This window comes from Talpa europaea (assembly GCF_964194135.1).
Source record: "Talpa europaea genome assembly, chromosome: 9".
In the NCBI taxonomy this organism is placed as follows: Eukaryota; Metazoa; Chordata; class Mammalia; order Eulipotyphla; family Talpidae; genus Talpa; species Talpa europaea.
In genome coordinates, this window is record NC_140076.1 from 8165659 (window position 1) to 8180521 (window position 14863).

A 14863-nucleotide genomic window follows, 5' to 3' on the forward strand; every position below is an offset into this window, starting at 1 on the left:
GTATATATCTAGTATGGAATTGTTGGGTTATATGGTAATTCTATGCTTAGCTTTATGAGAAAATGTCAAACTTTTTCACAGTGGCTGTACCATTTTGCAATTCTGTCAAGTATAGCCACAGGTTTAAATTCCTCCACATCTTTGCCAACAATTTGTCTTTAAATAATAGCCATCCTATGGGTGTGAAGTGGTATTCCATTGTGATTTGATCTGCTTTTCCCTAGTGATTAATGATTTGAGCATCTTTTCTTGTGTGTGTCTGCCTACTGGATCTTCTTTGAGTGAGGTGTTGTGCATGGGTGTTTTGGTGGAAGGTGAGTGGGGCATGTGCACATACAGAGGAGTAAAATGTAAGCCCAAAATTATATTAAAAAAACATTTTAAAGATAATAAAAAAAATTTTTAAAGATGGGTTGAGTTGTAAGATTTCTTGTATTTTAGGTATGTCCTTTGTCAGGTACCTTGAAAATTATTTTTATTTTTTATTTTTTGAAAATTATTTTTAAATGCCTGATGTTTGTGTGGAAAAAGAACTATTTCAATGTCTGTAATTTTTTCCTATATAAAAATGATCCTTTTATAAGTTCATTTACATCAAATAACTGTGTTACTTCTAGTTTAGTTGCCTAATAAGATGCTTTTAGAATTATGCTTTCCTTAATAAGAGATAATAACTTAGATCATACTACATGATATAAAACGGAAAGTTCTCCTTTTCTATTGTCAACTTTTTCAGAGGAAGTATAAAATTGTGATCTTGGATTGTCAGCAAATAAGAGTACTATATTTGGAAGTGCAGTGCTTGACTTTCTAAATGCCAAATTACAAGTACATGAAATATAATTAACTCTTAATGACCTTACAGAATTTTCATGAATTTTTTATCCCAAACAATTATGTTTCTCACAGTGAAGCTTCAAAATGTAAACAGTGCCTTAAATTTTTTTCTTTACAGTCATAGTAAACATTTTGGAATAAAAATAAAAACATATGGCCTTTCAAAAGATTTTCTCAGATTTATTTTTATGAAAAAGCTTTAATTATACCTAAATTATAAATTTGAGCAGTTTTCTTTTAATCTCTTGTAAAAAACTACATTAAAAAATTAGACTGTCTGGTTTGCTTCAGCAGCAAAGATACTAAAAAATTGTCATTTCCAAATGGGCACAAAAAATATTTAGATTTATTTTTGAAATCATTTAAATTTTTCAGTAAGGTCATTTTTATTTAAAAGTTAAAATGAAATCTATAAAATAGCAGTGTATACTTTTAAGATTTCAAAATTACTTTGATCCATCTTAGATTCAATATCTTTGTAATGTAAAAATTGTAAAAAAAACTTCTGAGAGATTTATTTTAGCTAATTGTTCTATAAAGGAAAAGGGTAGTAAATATATTTAAGAAATGAGAGCAATAAAATATGTGATTAAAATATTTGTAAACATTTGCTCTCCCAGAAAGGCAAATTTGAGTGTAAATTGTATTTTAAAAGGAAGGTTTATTAGGAAAAGGAGAAAGAAAAAAAGGCACCACTATAGATCCAAGTGTGCAGTCTGGGGAATAGAACTGCCTAAAAACTGATTGATTGATTGATTTTTATTTTTTTTTTAAAGATTTATTTATTTATGCATACAAGAGCTGGGGTACAGGCCAGAGAGGCACGGGGTGAGAGGATTCACCAGAGACAGAGTGGGGAACAGAACTGGCAGATTGACTGAAATACACTGCTGAGGGGAGCAGTGGGCCAATCAGGAGAGGTCTGCTGGGCCATGTGGGTATCTCCCTGGCTGGGGATCGAACTCATGCTGCAGTGGCTGCAGATAGCTTCATAGGGTGCGTTTTAACCCCTGGCGCCACTAGGGAGGCCCCCTACAAACCATTTTAAATGTCATTTTGCAACCCCCCTTGTGTGTGTGTGTGTGTGAAGTTTAAGTTGTCTAAAAATATAAAATTTTCAAAAACTGTTTTTGGAAAAGTATTACTATCCAGTAATAATGTTGACTTTATTTTTTTCAGATATGGCCGTGTGGAAAGTGTCAAAATTCTCCCCAAAAGGGGATCTGAAGGAGGAGTGGCTGCCTTTGTGGATTTTGTGGACATCAAAAGTGCACAGAAAGCTCACAATTCAGTCAACAAAATGGGAGATAGAGACCTACGCACGGATTATAATGAACCAGGCACCATTCCGAGTGCTGCTCGGGGATTGGATGATACAGTTTCCATAGCATCTCGTAGTAGAGAGGTTTCTGGGTTCAGAGGAGGTGGTGGAGGGCCTGCTTATGGCCCCCCACCATCACTTCATGCACGAGAAGGACGTTATGAGCGGAGACTTGATGGGTAAGTTCCAAGGTTTCTGTAGGCAGGTATTTTGTATTTGATTTGGTGAGAAACAGAAACTCATATTTAGGGGCCCCAGATGGATTTAAAGTTTTGGGCATTCTCAATGTTTCCTATTTTGGGTTGGAAACAGAAGCAATTTCTATCCCAGTGGCTGGTATCTTATGGAATCGTAGAGGATATTTCCTGCAGCTGATTGGATATTTACTCCTGAGATATAAAGAGGAAGATGATGGAAATGATGGCAGCATCATTTTTGGAGTTACCTGTCTTCTAGAATTAATTACTCCTTCTCTTGGATATTGTTAAGGCCTTCTTTGGATATATCCTTTTACCCAGTGGAGCTACTTGGCTACAGATTTTGTGGTTGTACTATATGGAATATTTCTGGAGTATGAGAGTCTACTACACATTCTTTAGAAGTTGATAATCTGCTTCTCAGTTTTCACTACATAAAATGTACAAATAAATTGGATTGTCATAAAAACATCCTAACAGACCATAATGATTCAATCGCTTGGATTCTACAAACAATACGTTAAACCTGGAAATGTGTACTTGGATGAAGAAGAGTGAAGGCAATGCTTGCTTTTTCCATTTTGGATCTACACAGTTTCCATGTTGGAATTATACTCCTTGATGGAATGGGGAAAAATTGAGATGATGGACATTCCCAAATTCTGGAATTATAGCCATTCTTTTCTAATTGTTGGAATGTATGGGATGTCGTGCAGTCAAGATTGCATTAGCCCAGGGAAGAGGATTATTATCTTGATTCTTAAGCAAGTTGCTGTCCAATAAAGTACTGTAGCCCTGAACACGTGGTTACATCAGTTGTGGATACAGCAATCAAAATTGACTGTTCTGGATGGCTACAAAAGTGAACTATTGGCAAGCAAGTGTGCCTTCCTCATTTGGTGGAATCGTAGAGAATATCTCCTCTTCTGTCAGCTGCCTGATTGATACTTAGGGCTGGAAATTTTTGTGAATGTGGATCAATTTATAAATTGTCTACTATATCAAGAAAGAAGTCTGGGGGTTTGAGAGTACAGTTTGTCTGGGACTACTTGCTTCCAGTGGAATTATTTATCTGGTCACTAAGATTTTTTTTTTCTTGTGGTTCATCTAAATATCATTTGACACCCTTGCCCATTAAGAAGGTGGATTACCCCCATAAGAGGGGCCAAAATTGGGGAAGTTATGTTCTCAATTCTCTCCCTAGATTTAATTGGGATTATAGGTCGTGTTTCCACACTTGGAAAAGGTTGGTATGTCCTGACCTGTGTATATTAGCCCCTCTCCTAACCCAAGTCAAATTCTCTCTTTTTCCCCCCACTAACTCTAGAAGTATTTAGTACTAATAGATGAATCAAAGAATAGTTATTAGATTTCAGCTCTGCTAGCTCTTGTGCCTGCCTTCTGTTATCTTCCTAATGGATAAGAACTTTGCATATTTATAAAATATCAGCTGTAGTAGTAATTCTTAGAACTATTGCTTCTGTTATATATCATTAATAACAGCTTTCACTGATTTATATTTGATAGGGTTCTAACTGAATTAGCAAATTTTTGTCTGAAGTCTCAAAAGAAAGCTTGTTTGCTAGACATTGAAATATCTGTTCAAATTCCAAAAAGTAATAAGTAAAAAAGAAAAAAAGTCATTTAATACACTTCAGCAGGAAAGATGTTGCATTTTTTGGTCAGGCCAGTTGCTTTTCATAATAGCAGTAAAAAGCAAAAAACAGCCTGGGAAGCTGTGATTACTACTTAGTGAAATGGCGGGTAAAAAAATGAAGATTGGTGGAGAGTTGGAATCTAGGCATGTATTGGGGACATAGTGTTAGTTGTAAGATTTTTCCAGATAGTCCTCACTGGAGAGATTTTAATTCTCATCTTTTGCAATTCCTTAATTTCTTTCGATAGAAGATAGATAAGGTTGAGAAGAAATTCAACCTCAGGTTGAGATTCAGGTGAAATGATCGTTTGGAAACTCAGGAAATGAGTTCTAGTTTGCTATAAAAATAGAGAATTTAAGATTTCTTTATAGAATTGGAATTGGTTTTAATATTAACACATAATTGCGTATGTCTAATTGCACATGCAATAGTTTTTGTGTTGTTTTCAAATATTCACATCCTACTAAAATTTTTTTATTGTTGCTATTGCTAATGGCAACCTTAGTATCTACAGTTTCCAAAGTTGCCTAATTTCATCATAGGCAACTATGTATATTTAAATCTTAGCTACAATCTAAGAGAACATGTTTTTTGGTAACCATTAAGTAGCTGCATTAACAAATTGAATCAGGAATAGGTATTTTAAACATGTGGAATTTTGTAACAAGAATATAAAATAACCATTATTCTTTAATTAGCTAAATTTCCTAAATGGCTTTTATTTTTAAGAAATCCGTTTTTATTTTTAAAATGTGATTGTTTGGGCACAGCAAATTACATAGTGTAGTAATTCTTATAATTATCCAAGAAGTCAAAAGTTAATGAGATAAAGTTACCTTAATTTTTTTTTCTGGACTTCTTTGAAAATGCCCTTCTGCTGGGACATGCATTGAATAGGGCTTTCATGTCTGTGTTAAATATATCATGGAAGTTTTAGCTAAAATAAATTTGCAAAATAAATAAAAGTTGGTATATATCCTAATCTTAATCAGATGAAAGTATATAAAACTTTCATATTAAAGTGACTGTCTCTTCTTATTTCTTGAAACTTAAAATGAAGGAAATAACATGTATACTTTTCTGTATAAGTAAGAAAACCCCTAATAAGAAGAGCAACTGACTTACAAAACACTGGTCATGAAAGCCCAATATACAGTTAAAACAATGATTGCTCAGCTATAAAAATAACTTTTGGAGTCAAGTAAAATGTTAAGCTTGTTAGTGTTTGCTTACTAAGTAAGTTAATGCTGTTTAGAAAATGTTCAGTTGCAAAGACAAAGACATTGCTGAAGTGAATGTTTGCATGACTTGCTTTTAGTTTCGCTTGCCCCTTTCTGATTGATTAAATATTTTTCCCCCCTCCTAAATGCAGGGCTTCAGATAACAGGGAGCGTGCTTATGAACATAGTGCCTATGGACACCATGAACGGGGGACGGGAGGATTTGATCGGACAAGACATTACGATCAGGATTACTATAGAGATCCTCGAGAGCGGACTTTACAGCATGGGCTCTATTACACTTCTCGGAGTCGAAGTCCAAACCGTTTTGATGCTCATGACCCCCGATACGAACCTAGGGCTCGGGAGCAGTTTACACTGCCCAGTGTGGTACACAGGGATATCTACAGGGATGATATTACCCGGGAGGTACGAGGCAGAAGGCCAGAGCGGAATTACCAGCACAGCAGGAGTCGGTCACCACATTCATCCCAGTCTAGAAATCAGTCTCCTCAGAGGCTGGCTAGCCAAGCATCTAGACCCACAAGGTCCCCTAGCGGCAGCGGCTCTAGGAGTAGATCCTCCAGTAGTGATTCAATCAGCAGCAGCAGTAGTACCAGCAGTGACAGGTAGGTTAACAGCCTTTTGTTATAACAGACTGAGCTGTTTGAATAAATTCGAATAAATTCTTACAAATTCTTGACGGTGGTAATGACTTTTAGCATAGCAATTTTTTTTTAAAAAAATGATCATATATGGTGAGTGAAGAAACTTTGATTAGCATGTGGACTAAGTGATTTGTAACTGTTTTCGTCCTCCAGATGCTCAGTATTTGCTATTAACATGAAATTGCTAAAAAGAAAGACAAGTGGAAACTTTGGCTCTGTGACATAAATCTTGTGCCACTGAAAATGTATCTCTTTAAAGTTTTTGATTTCTTAGGTGTATAATACTAACTTATTTCTATTATTTGGTTGAAAATTTGTAAAAGCTGTTTTGGTTAAATGTGTAATAGTGAACTGTGTTATGCTACATCGATGACTAAATCAACTTATGAACACTTTTTAACTAATTTTAGCATCAAGGTAATAGCACCAGTTTGTAAACTCAAGTAGAAAAGTTTTCTTTAGATGCATTATAACCTTGTTTTCACAAGAAGCTGATTTCATTAGTTGGGATTTTTTTTTTTTTTAAACAGGAATTTTATTCTAAAGCTGAAGATAATACATTAAGGGTGATCTTAACAGAAAATTTAGCTTACAAGTTAGGTATGTGGGTTTTGAAATCACTTTTTTCACACTCACATACCTAGATCTAGGCAGATGGTACAGCTTAATACTTTTATAAACTTGGACAAGTTACTTAAGCTCTCTAGGGGTTAGCTTATCTTTCATAAGAACTATATGACTTAAAGTTCTTGTGAAGATTAGATGTATGCAAATCTTTTAACTTTTTACCCAGTGAATATCGAATAGGTGCTGCTGTTTAATAATTGCTTCTGTTACTCCTCAGATGCTGATGGGCTTTTGAGCATGTCTCCCATTTCCAGATAGTGTTATTCAACTTCTTAATCCCAGATATCCTACTTTATTTAAATTTAGATGGTGTAAATTTTGAATTTATAAGATACAAATTCTTCGACCTGATTAATAGACCCAGACTATTTTTCTTTTAGTATTGCCTACTTAGAATTAATGAAGAAAAATATGTGATTAATGAAGAAAAATATGGCTCTTTTTAGGCTTGGAAAGATTTCTAATTCAGAATAGTAAATGTGAAACATTTTATATACCTACCTGTCTGTCTAGATATAATTAAAACATTCTGGAAGCTATAGCATGTTATAGTGAAACAAAGCACTTTATTTACAAAATCAGGAAATTTAGGTTCTGGTTACATCTTTGCAACTCTGTGACAGGGATGAAAACCTTTACCTACTGTTGATTTCATTTGGTATATTATCTAAATGATTGGCAAGATTCATTTGACTTGTGTAAACTGATTATAAAATCTTGTGTCCCACTTTCTCCTGTTAGAGTTTTAGTCATTTTCCTCAAACCTACTTCAGTAAAGGGATGCCTCTGCATTCCATTGAAACAAAATGTAATGAAAAGTCAGCATTCTGTGGAGGTGTTGAAGTTAAAAGGAGAAATTCGGTATGAGGCCTTTAGGACAGTGAATGGCAGTGGTGGTTTGGGATCTGACCCGTAGCATTGTGGGCTCTAAAACGTGAACCCAGAGGTGATCTGATGAATTTGATGGAGCTAATTGCTGTTTACATAATCAAAAGTAGTACTAATGTACTTCTGAATATTTACACTCACAAAGATAACTGCCAGAAAGGCAGGATGAACTTAGAAAACCTGTTTGGGTCTCAATTATAATTAAAAAGTTGGTAAGCAAGAGGACTTTTGATGATTATTAAGTTATGGTAGCTATTTTTTTTTAAAAAGATTCATTCATTCATTCATTCATTCATTCATTCATATATATATACAAGCACTGGGTACAGTCAGAAGTGTTGGGGGGTGAGAGAATTCACCAGAGCCAGAGCGGGGAACAGAGCAAGCAGAAGGACCAAAGTACACTGCTGAGGGGAGCAGCGGGCGGCAGGAGAGTTCTGCGCACCATGTGGGACCCTCCTCCAGTGGCCGGGTTGCAGCCGGGGATCGAACCGGTGGTGCAGAGGCTGCGGGCAGCTTCGCAACCCAGTACTCAACCGCTGCGCCACCTGGGAGGCCCTGTGGTAGCTTTGTTAATCCACTTATACCAAAGGGTGCATCCTGGAGCAGTTTAGAAGGCCACATTTAACCCATAGACACGTCTCATTTGTTTTGTGTAGTGTTTTAAATATAAAACGTTACCAGTGTTTAAAAAGCAAAAAAACCAAGAAAGAACAACTTGAAGAGATACAGATGGGTGGAGAATGTCTTTGAGAACAGCAAATCATTTATTTGTTTATTCATTTTTAAAGATTTATTTATGCGTACAATAGCTGGGGTACAGGCCAGAGGTGTGGGGGGGGGTGAGAGGACCCACCAGAGACAGAGTGGGGAACAGAACAGACAGCTCCACTGAAATATACTACTGAGGGGAGCAGCAGGCAAGACATGCTGCGCCATGTGGGTCAGCTCTGCAGTGGCTGCAGATAGCCTCATAGTGCTATGTCTTAACCTCTTGTGCTACCAGGGAGGCCCCACTTGGATATGTTTTATTTATTTATTTTTTTAAAGATTTATTCATACATACATGAACCGGGGTACAGCCAGATGTGCGGGAGGGTGAGAGGATTCACCAGAGCCAGAGCAGGGAACAGAACAGGCAGACTGATGAAATACACTGCTGAGGGGAGCAGCGAGCGAGACAGGAGAGGTCTGCTTCACCATGTGGGATTCTCGCCTTCCGGCCGGGAGAACCATCACTGTCGAGGTTGCGGACAGCTTCACAGTGCAGTGCTCAACTGTCTGCACCACCAGGGAGGCCCTGGATATCTTTTAAATTAACATGAAGGATAAAGCAAAAGCAATGTCGGTAGCTAAATGACTTGGTCATTCTATTGTGATTGAAGCAAGAACACAGAGAAATAAAATCCTTTGGTAGAGAATATCCGTTATCCCTGGGTTCAGCCTCGTTGTTTACCAGATGTTCTTTTTTTCTATAATTATATTGACATTAAAGAGTAATATTTTGAGATGTTATATGGATTCAGAATGTTCCATTTCCTTTTGGGAGAGATAATAAAGTTCTTTTTTATAATCTTTGTGATTGTGAAACTGACATTTAAAATGTCAAGAAAAAAATGTTTAAAAATAAACTCAGTAGACAAAATATAGCTGAATTTTATCTACAGAAACAAGCTTCTCTTCATGATTGACTGGGAAATTAATCACCAGTCCTTTAATTGTTACAACTTTGGGCACAAATTTCTAGCAGTGCATTTTGAATGAGTAAGGAAGGGATTAATGGCTGTCTAGTTGTGATGTCCTTATAAATGATAAACCTACTGTTTCTACAAAACAATTCATAGTACTTAACCGGTGAAAACTGGGGCTTAATAGGTAAGTTTAATAGTATAAACTTACCTGTGTGCTAGCCTGTTGTAGTACTGCTCTTTCTCGTTTTTAGGGAATCATTTCTTTCATCAAACATTTTTAAATGCTTAAGTTGCACAATAGCATTTTATTTTATTTATAAAAAATTATGCAAACAAGAGCTGGGGTACAGGCCAGATATGCAGGGGTTAAGAAGATTCACCAGAGACAGAGTGGGGAACAGAATAGGCAGACTGACTGAAACACACTGCTGAGGGGAGCAGCGGGCGAGACAGAAGAGGTCTGCTGCCCCATATGGGTTGCTTCTTGGCCGGCCGGGGATCGAACCCGTGCTGCAGAGGCTGTGGATAGCTTCATAGGCTGCATCCTAACCCCTTGTGCCATCAGGAGGCCCAATCTTTTTTTTTTTTTTTTTTTTTATTGTTTTTTTTTGAGTTCACATTGCATTGAGACCATTTGGTATTTTTCTTTCTTTGTCTGACATTTCACTAATTATGATGCCCCTCAAGGTTCATCCATGTTGTTGCAAGTGGCAAGATTTCCTTGTATATACTTTGTGTATTTGTATCTATATCCACACTACATGACCACATTCTCTTTATTCTCCTGTTGATGGACACTCAGGTTGTTGAAATATCTGGCCTGTTGTATGTAAATAATGTCACATTCAATATGGGGTATAGTTAATCTTATTTTAGTTAGTTTCCTTCGGATAAATACCCAGAGCTGGAATTGCTGGCTCATATGGTAGTTTTATTTTTAATTTTTTGAGGAACCACCCTACTTTTTTCCATGGCTACACCACTTTACATTCCCCCCAGCAGTGCACAGGGGTTCCCCTTTCTCCATACCCTTTCCTGCTCCTGTCTCTGTTCATTCTGCTCATAGCCTTTTTTTTTTTTCTTTTAAAGATTTATTTATTTATACAAGCACTGGGTACAGTCAGAAGCACGGGAGGGTGAGAGAATTCACCAGAGCCAGCTGTTCATAGCCTTTCTAACAGGTATGAGATGACAGCTATGAGATGACATCTCTCTGTAGTTTTTGATGGACATTCCGTGGTCATTAGTGACTTTGAACACCTTTTCATATACCTGTTGGCCTTTTGTGTGACTTCTATTCAGGTTCTTTGCCCATTTTTCAGTCAGATTAATTGGTTCTTTTGCTAGTTAGTTATGAGTTATATTTTTTGGGATATAAAAACCTGTATTCAGATAGATGACTTGCTAATGTTTTCTCCCATTAATTTCTTCTGATTTTCGATGATCATTCCTTTGGCTGTGCAGAAACTTTTAGTTTGTTGCAGACCCACTTGTTTACTTTTACTTCTGTTGCCTTGCTTTTGGTGTCAAATCCAGAAAATTGTTGCCAAGACGGATGGCAAGGAGCTTGCCACCTAGGTTTTTTCTTCTAAGAGTTTAGTGGTTTCAGGTCATTATTTGCAAATCTTTGATCTACTTAGAGTTAATTTTCGTGTATGGTGTGAGATAGTGGTCCAGTTTTATGCTTTTGCATGTGGCTGTCCAGTTTTCCAGCACCATTTATTGGAGACAGTCCTTTTTCTATTGTGTATTCTTGCCTGCTTTGCCATAAATTAACTAGTCTTCTATGTATGGGTTTATTTTGGGCTCTATTCTATTCCATTGATTTATGTTTTTGTTTTTTGACTACTGTACTAATATTTTAAAATAGTTTTGACTGAGCTAATTTCCCAGTTGTTACTTTGATCACAGCCAAAAATGATTGGGCTGACTCAGGGTTCCTGAATTTGGATTGGGGGAAAAAATGGCATCTTTTCTCTAACCTGTAACTGAAATTAAGCATTACCGTTATTATTTTTAAAGATTTTATTTATTTTTACATAGAAGAACTGGGATACAGGCCAAAGGTGCAGGGGGTGATTCACTAGAGACAGTGTGGGGAGCAGAACAGGTAGATTTACTGAAACAGAGGCTGTGGACAGCTTCATAGGTTGTGTCTTAACCCGTTGCGCCATCAGGGAGGCCCCTCCTTTTTTTTTTAAAGATTTATTTATTTATACAAGAACTGGGGTACACTGCTGAGGGGAGCAGCCGGTGAGACAGGAGAAGTCTGCTGCGCCGTGTGGGTTAGCTGTCTGGCTGGGGATCGAACTCAGGGATGGAACTCAGGCCCCAGTGTGGTGACAGCTTGATAGCGTTGAGACTTAAGCCCTATACTACCAGGGAGGCCCCAAACATTCCCATCATGAAAGTAGGCAATGAAAATCAGCTGTGTGAATGTATTAAAAGTGTGAGTTACCATTATAAATCCACAAGTAATTTAATACTATTATAGTTGTTGACATATCACATTGGCCTTAAATTCATCATTACTTTGAAATTGAGATATTATAAAGCCCAGTGTTACATATTGCTATTTAACAGTAAGAAAAACATTTCTTTTTGTTCTTTTTAAAAGATTTTTTTATTTATACATACAAGAGCTGGGGTACAGGTCAGAGGTGTGGAGGGTGAGAGGACTCACTAGAGACAGAGTGGTGAACAGAACGGGCAGATTGACCAAGTACACTGCTGAAGGGAGCAGCGGGCAAGTCAGGAGAGGTCTGCCGCGCCGTGTGGGTTTCTTCCTGGCCGGCTGGGAATGGAACCCGAGCTGCAGAGGCTGCGGACAGCTTCACAGTGTGGCGCTCAACCCACTGCGCCACCGCCACGGGGGAGGCCCCAGAGAAACATTTCTTTCTGTGGTATAGAAAAAAAAATTAAATGTAATAGCTCAGTTTAATTAGCCCCCCCTTTTTTTTAAACTATTATGCATTTAACAACATTATTCTGAAAAGTGGTCCATAGGCTTCACCAGACTGACAAAATGGGGTCCTGACATCTTTGTAGCTGCAGTTAACTTTTTTTTTTTAAAGATTTATTTATTTATTTATACAAGCACAGGGTACAGTCAGAAGTGCAGGAGGGTGAGAGATTTCACCAGAGCGGGGAGCAGAACAGGCAGACTGACGAAGTACACTGCTGAGAGGAGTAGCGGGTGCAGCAGGAGAGGTCTGCGTGCCTTGTGGGACCCTTGCCAGTGGCTGGGGATCGAACTGGTGCTGCAGAGGCTGCGGGCAGCTTTGCAGCCAGCGCTCAATCACTGAGCCACCAGGGAAGCCCACTGCAGTTAACTCTTGATTTTATACCCAAAAAGGTTTAATGAATGAGGGTGGGGAGGGGAGGTTGGGGTATGGATGAAAAGGTAATGGGAGTTCATATATGGATAATCCAAAACATTTTTAAAAAAAAATTTATTTATGCATACAAGAGCTGGGGTACAGACCAGGGATGCAGGGGGTGAGAGGATTCACCAGAGTCAGAGTAGGGAACAGAACAGGCAGACTGATGAAATACACTGCTGAGGGAAGCAGCGGGCGAGACTGGAGCGGTCTGCTGAGCCACGTGGGATTCTTTCTGGCCTGCCAGGATCGAACCCACGCTGCAGAGGCTGCGGACAGCTTCACAGCGCGGTGCCCAACCGCCTGCGCCACCAGGGAGGCCCTATTTGTGTATTTCTTTTAAAGTATATGTTTGAGTAAATTATATCAAAGCTATCTACAATTATTAATTTTTTTCTGTTAGACAAGTTTTAGAATTATTTTACCTGAATTATAGTTAAATAGCTAGGATATTGAATTTCTAGCTGGATTCTGGACTCTGGGCTTTCACAACAGATACAGTTAGAAGGGATAATGTGCTCCTTTTAACTAAAAAAGTGGTACCTGACAGTTATTATCCTGTTGGGAAACATTTTTTCCCCCTATAAAGGTCAAATCTGGTATCATTTTGTAAATAATCTAGACATAGATGGGTTTACTAGAGGAGGAAATTTTTCAGCTATCCTTTTGTGTACAATTACATGAGGAAGTTTTGCAGTTCATTTATTTCAGCTGCAGGAGATAATTTTTTTTTTTTTTTTTAAGATTTATTTATTTATACAAGCACTGGGTACAGTCAGAAGAGTGGGAGGGTGAGAGAATTCACCAGAGCGGGGAGCAGAGCAGGCAGAAGGACCGAAGCACACTGCTGAGGGGAGCAGCGGGCGGCAGGAGAGGTCTGCGCACCATGTGGGACCCTCCTCCGGTGGCCGGGGAGCAGCTGGGGATCGAACTGGCACTGCAGAGGCTGCGGGCAGCTTCGCAACCCAGCGCTCAACCACTGCGCCACCAGGGAGGCCTGATAATTCATTTTAAGTTCATATAGAAAAAATTCAAATTTGCCATCTTGTGGAAGAATATGGATGAGGAGGTGGAAATGAAGGGAACCATTTGGGAAATATGGCATTGCCTGTATCAAAATGATAGGAACAGTGCACCTTTTCTTTCTCTGATTTCACAAATATGCTTATGCTTATTTGTATTCAGATTAGGAGAAGGAATGCTCATTTGATTACTTGGCTATACAGTTTGCTATGATGTATGGTATATTCTGGAAACGGGTATGGCATTGATTTTAATGTATGTATATACATTAAGTAAAAGTCAGTTTCATAAGAATATTAAAGGTTTTAGTAATGGTATTGTTACAGGGCAATCCCATTTCATGTTGGGGTTGCCCTGACTATGGGTCCTCACCCATTTGCGTAAAAGGGACTTACAATGAGACTCAACTGCAGACACACACACACAGAGAGGGTAATGAAGGGTTTACTTACAAAAAAGGGGGAAATGAAGAAATGAATAATGCAGGGAGAGAGAGAGATAAATTTGTGAATGCATCCTACCAGATCCGCTGAGCTGGAACCCCAGTAGCACGCTGAAAGCCAGCAGAAAAACCGAGGCCGTCCAAGGCCCACATGTCTGGGTGTATCCCAAGCCTGGCTGCTTGACTCCATCCTCAGTTCCCTGCAATCCCCGCTTCGGTGATGAGGACATTATGGGATTTGTAGTCCTTGGCGTCTTGCATCTCTTTGGTTTGGGGTGGGGGTGGGGTCCATAAAACCTATTTGTGGAGTTTGTTCAGGACATGCCCACCCACCCCCTCCCCCCAACAATTCAGTTTTGTGATTCATTACAATATTTTATTGTAAAAGTACATTTGGATTTTTATCATCAAAAGCACTTAACTATATTAAGGAATAGGTGAGTTTCTAGATCCTGGAGGTGAAATTTTGTCCTCTTAGATTGATTCCTTATTCTCAGATATAGTTTGTGGGACCAAAGTAGTGTGTGTGTTGATTTTGTGTTGTTTTTAACACAAAGAAAATCACTACCACTAAAATTAATGCCTATTAAGGTCAGAAAAGAAACATCTGAAATTAAGCCTTCTTCGGGAAATTAGTGATTAGAAACTCTGATTTGTCCCCTGGCTGTTCTGTTTGTAGCCGCATAGGAATTTAAGTGAAAGTAAAAATTTATTGAGTTGGTCTTACGGCATCAGTTTTTCTCCTCTTTGCTACTGTTTATACCTGTCAGTTTGAGATAAATCATTTAAAATATAATGGGATTTTTGTTCTTTTGGTGTGTAAAGAGCAGATACTTTTTGCTGAAAGACCATTGAAAGATACTATACTGATCAAAGTGTGAAAATCAGTTGTTAGATGCTTACTGATTTGG

At 38.1% G+C, this 14863-nt stretch overlaps 1 protein-coding gene across 2 annotated transcripts in view; it reads left to right on the top strand.

Annotated features, from left to right (window-relative positions):
• SPEN (spen family transcriptional repressor) overlaps window positions 1-14863 on the top strand; it is a gene marked incomplete at both ends in the record, with an annotated part of 72944 nt that overhangs the window by 15250 nt on the left and 42831 nt on the right. For both annotated transcript variants that reach the window (XM_084242867.1, XM_084242868.1), the window contains 2 exons: window positions 2017-2337; window positions 5386-5862. In XM_084242867.1, the coding sequence (XP_084098993.1) occupies window positions 2017-2337; window positions 5386-5862 (798 nt within the window). The remainder of the gene's footprint in view (window positions 1-2016; window positions 2338-5385; window positions 5863-14863) is intronic.